Raw genomic sequence first — 5,128 nt, 5'->3', positions numbered from 1 at the left:
AAGGTGTGTCTTGAGCCTCTTTTTAAAAACCTCAACAGTCTCTGGGGCCCTGAGGTTCTCCGGCTGTTCCACAGTCGGGGACCAGAATAACTGAAGGCCGCTTCCCCGTCGTTTTAGAGCTTACATGTGGGATGGTTAAAAGGCCGGTGCCAGAGGACCTCAGAGTCCGCGAGGGTTGATAGAGTAAAAGCAGGTCAGATAAATAAGTCGGGCCAAGACCATTAAGACATTTAAAAACGAATAAAAACCTTAAAATCGACCCTGAAACGCACGGGGAGCCAATGCAGCGATTCTAAAACCGGTGTGATGTGCTCCCGCCCTCTGGTCCTCGTCAGCACTCGTGCAGCTGAGTTTTGTAATAATTGTAGGTTAGAGATGCTCTTTTTGGGAAGACAGAGAGCAGGGCTTACAATAATCTAGACCACAAGAGATAAAAGCCTGCATCAGCACCTCCGTGCTGGCCTGTCTGGGCTGTTTCATCCTGATCCTGATCAGGATCTCTCGGCTGAGGTGATCCAAATATTCCGGCTCATTAAAACGAGCTGGAATTCCCAGCGCACGGCGCATGCGCAGACGATTCACTTCCTGACAGCCGCGGTGTAAACAGTCGTGTCCCATCTGGACTCCCGTGCTGGTCCATTTCCACACTTTTTTCGTGCTTCTTTTTCAGAACTTTTGTGCGCGTGTATTCTGTGCTTTATTTCACGCCCACATGCGCGCTCCCGTGTACGTGACGCTGTTTCTGTGGGTGCTGAACGACGCGGCGGCGCATCAGTTCACGGAGGAGGAGATGGCTTCCACCAGGTAGCTTCTGTCCCCATCCAACTCACTAACTAAACTAACTAAAGCCAACGGAACCACGTATAACATGCTGGATCATCGAGTGAGGTCCTATTTGTCCCAGCGGCATCTTTTCTGCGCTAATCCTCCACATGAATCATTAATATGCGCGAGTCGTTGCATCTGTAAATGAATTTAACCTCGCTGCGGGGTCAAAGGTCACATGATCGCTTCCTTGAGGATTGTCTTCCATTAAGTCCCGTAGATTGTAGTTTGATTGCAGTGTCGTTACTATTGATAATGCTAAAATATCCGGCATCCTCTTTCAGGCAGCGCATCAGATCCATGTTCTACCATGCCTACAACAGTTACCTTGACAACGCCTTCCCATATGATGAGCTGCGTCCACTCACCTGTGATGGACAGGACACCTGGGGCAGGTGAGCTGTGGTCTGGGACGGTGACGCTGTCCATGTCGAGTGGACAAACCTGCGTTATATAACATATATTCAGGGTCCTTTTATTGTTTCATCACTTTCCAATTGGATTTTCCTCCATTTTAACCGACTTTGGCGTTTCCGTCTTTCCTCAACAGTTTCTCGCTGACTCTGATCGACGCGCTCGACACGCTGCTGGTAAGAGGAGAAATCAGCGTTATTGGGGATTCCAAAAGAATCCTCAGAGCTCATAACATGCTCTAATTTCTATGCGACCTTTCCAAAACACGACCTTGAAGGTTTTGGGAAATCAAACAGAGTTCCAGCGCGTGGCGTCGCTCCTCCAGGACACCATCGACTTCGACACCGACGTCAACGCCTCCGTGTTTGAGACGAACATCAGAGGTACGAAGAAGCAGAGCGTTGCAGAGTGTCTTCTCCTCTATTTACCTGTAATCTGATTACATCATGGAATCAGATTCTTTATGTTTTTAGAGCTAAAGACGAAAGTGATGAAAGAGCTGAAGAAGAAATAATCATAATACTGTGTGTGCGTGTGTGTGTGTGTGCGTGTGTGTGTGTGCGCGCGTGTGTGTGTGTGTGTGGTGTGTGTGTGTGTGTGTGTGTGAGTGTGTGTGTGTGAGTGTGTGTGTGTGTGCGAGTGTGTGTGTGTGTGTGTTGTGTGTGTGTGTGTTGTGTGTGTGTGTGTGTGTGTTGTGTGTGTGTGTGTGTGTGTGTGTGTGGTGTGTGTGTGTGGTGTGTGTGTGTGTGTGTGTGTGTGCGTGCGCGTGCGTGTGTGTGTGTGTGCGTGCGTGCGTGTGTGTGTGCGTGCACGTGCGTGTGTGTGCAGTGGTGGGGGGGCTGCTCTCTGCTCACCTCTTGTCTGGTCGGGCTGGGATGGAGCTGGAACCTGGTTGGCCTTGTTCAGGACCGCTGCTCCGGATGGCTGAGGATGCTGCCAGGAAACTGCTTCCTGGTAAAGACTCATCTGATTTTAAGTGTGTGTGTGTGTGTGTGTGTGTGTGACTCTGTGTGTGTGTGTGTGTGTGTGTGTGTGTGTGTGTGTGTGTCTGTGTGTGTGTGTGTGTGGCTCCTCCTTGTTGTCAGGGTGTTTGGTTGTGACTCTTTTCCTCCTCAGCGTTCCAGACCGCCACCGGGATGCCGTACGGCACAGTCAACCTCCTGAAGGGGGTCAGTCCCACAGAAACGTCGGTCACCTGTACCGCCGGCGTGGGAACGTTTATTCTGGAGTTCGCCACGCTCAGTCGACTAACGGGAGACGCAACGTTCGAGAACGTGGCCCGGCGAGCCCTGAGAGCCTTGTGGAAGACCAAGTCTGACATCGGGCTGGTACCTGTCCGCCCCCCCGCCCGTCCTCTCCAGACCGAACCCCCCTAAATGTTCTGACGCCTCTCTTGCTGCCCGTCCAGGTGGGAAACCACATCGATGTCCAGTCTCAGAAGTGGGTGGCTCAGGACGCCGGCATCGGGGCCGGCGTGGACTCCTACTTCGAGTATCTGGTGAAAGGAGCCATCATGCTGCAGGACGAGGAGCTGCTGCACATGTTCCTGGGTAACGCTCGCTCTCTGAGCAGCTCACGCCCAAGCTTCCGCTTCACTCTGCCCATTCCTGTGTCCTCAGAGTACGACCGGGCCATCCAGAACTACACTCGCTTCGACGACTGGTACCTGTGGGTCCAGATGCACAAAGGAACCGTGTCCATGCCCGTGTTCCAGTCTCTGGAGGCCTTCTGGCCCGGCCTGCAGGTACACGCTAAACCTGTCAGTCGCTCTCCTGGACACCTGAACGGCGTTTATTTATTATCTATTATTTAAGAGTAAAATGATTATTTTCATTTATTCACGAGACTATAAATGTTCTGGAAGAAGAAACAAGACCTACCTGAATTTACCTGAAATTTAGAAGAATATTTGCTATGCTAACGTTCAGCGGTCGCCTAAAGGAGTGAACGTGTGTTTGTGTTGTGTTCTAGTCGCTCCTGGGAAACCTGGACAGCGCCGTGAGAACCTTCCAGAATTATTACTCAGTTTGGAGGCAGTTTGGGGGCCTGCCTGAGTTCTACAGCATCCCTCAGGGTTCCACTGTGGACAAGAGGGAGGGGTACCCACTGAGACCAGGTCTGACCCCTCAGACTCACAGGCACCCCCAAGTCTGATGTCCGAGACTCCCTTAACACTCGCTCTGTGTGTGTGTGTGTGTGTGTGTGTGTGTGTGTGTGTGGTGTGTGTGTGTGTGTGTGTGTGTGTGCGCTCCAGAGCTCATTGAGAGTGCCATGTACCTGTTCAGAGCCACAGGTGACCACACCTACCTCCAGCTGGGCCTGGACGCGCTAGAGTCCATTGAGCGAATCGCCCGGACGCCCTGCGGCTACGCTACGGTAACGCTTCCGCTTGTTTGATTGAACTATAATAAGCAAATAAAATATCTGATCTGGCAGCTCTGAGTTGTTCTGCTTTGATGTTTCTTTGTCCTGATTGGCCAAAGATCAAAGACGTGCGCGACCACCAGCTGGATAACCGGATGGAGTCCTTCTTCCTGGCAGAAACCGTCAAGTACCTCTACCTGCTCTTTGACCCGGACCACTTCCTGCACGGTGGCCGAGCGTCCGGGGACTCGTCGTGGGAGGCGGGCGGAGAGGGCGGCCAGTGTGTTTTAGGGGCGGGGGGGTTTGTTTTTAACACGGAGGCCCACCCTCTGGACCCAGCAGCGCTCTACTGCTGCAGCCAGCACTCCCGGGACCACCAGGAGCTGCGGGACCTCCTGTTCAGCCTGTCACAGACCTCAGGGGAGTCTGATAACTGGGGGACCACGGCAGACGCCCCCCCGGCCCCCCCGGCCAATCAGAGAGCATCGCATTAAGAGCAGGTGAGAAACGGAAGACTCCTCCCCCACTTTCCTGCCCCGTTCAACCGTTCCGGGCACGACTGTCCCTCCTGGGACAAGTTTTCACAGACCGCAGCTGACGCGTCCCTCGATCGACTCTGCTGTCACATGACACGTTGGCATGTTGTTGGCGTGTTGTTGGCGTGTCTCAGGAAGCATCGGTGCCACTTTTGATCTCACAGTTCTGGAATTTCTGACTTTGATACCTTGAAAAACATATTTCCGTTAATCCCGAAGGCCTGAAAACATATTTGTTGGTTGGAATATTGGTGATCAGTTACTTGATTGTTTTTTCTAGATGAAATTTGATTTATTGATTAATAGTGGACACGTTTTTCAGCCAGAATATTGGAAAAGTTCTAACTGCTTCTAAAGCTATGAAGAAAATAATGACTCTTTGCCCTAAAAACAACAATACTGTGAAAATGTTTATTTATTAAAACTTCTTATTTTTATTCCTTGTCCATCCTGTGAAGATGCAGTTTGTTGTAGCTCAGATACACAGTAAACGACGGGTTCTCAAAGTCAAATTATTTAAAATATATTAAAGTAAATATTTCTGTGAATTCGTTTTCTTGATGGTTCAGGATTTAAAAATAAGACAGACTTGAGAAATGGTCATAGTTTTTTACCTGAAATTAAAATGTATTTTTCTAATACAAACAGCTTTAAATATTTTGGAGGGTTTCAGAAAATGAAAAAGGGAACTTCTCCCTTTTCAAACATTATCACAAAGACGTTTTATTTATAATGTACATTTTTATTTAACATTAAAACTGGATATTTGATGGTAATTTGAGTTAGTCACATGACACAGAAGTTGTCTCTTGTTTGTATTGCAGTCAGTATTCACTTTATTCTGGTATTTTTGCCTCATAAATCTTAATCTCTGGGTTTAAGACTTTCAGACACAGAGAAGCCGTTTCCGTCGGCCCGCGGGGATTTCCGGTTATTGTTTCTAGTCGGACGCATTTGGGGAACGGACCGATTTCAGTAAACAAAATAAA

General features: G+C 49.6%; 1 protein-coding gene across 1 annotated transcript; it reads left to right on the top strand.

The window, feature by feature from the left end:
- The first annotated feature begins 466 nt into the window (after nucleotides 1–466).
- On the top strand, nucleotides 467–4,585 carry edem2 (ER degradation enhancer, mannosidase alpha-like 2). The gene is given in 12 exon segments (XM_057041380.1): nucleotides 467–804; nucleotides 1,110–1,220; nucleotides 1,376–1,415; nucleotides 1,517–1,622; nucleotides 2,068–2,193; nucleotides 2,356–2,567; nucleotides 2,648–2,789; nucleotides 2,859–2,983; nucleotides 3,211–3,355; nucleotides 3,494–3,615; nucleotides 3,723–4,077; nucleotides 4,080–4,585. Coding segments are annotated over 12 exon segments (1,698 nt in total). The 5' UTR covers nucleotides 467–712; the 3' UTR covers nucleotides 4,202–4,585.
- Nucleotides 4,586–5,128: the final 543 nt, after the last annotated feature.

Source organism: Takifugu flavidus, chromosome 8 (assembly GCF_003711565.1).
Source record: "Takifugu flavidus isolate HTHZ2018 chromosome 8, ASM371156v2, whole genome shotgun sequence".
NCBI classification, from domain to species: domain Eukaryota; kingdom Metazoa; phylum Chordata; class Actinopteri; order Tetraodontiformes; family Tetraodontidae; genus Takifugu; species Takifugu flavidus.
This window is presented reverse-complemented; position numbering and strand designations above follow the sequence as displayed.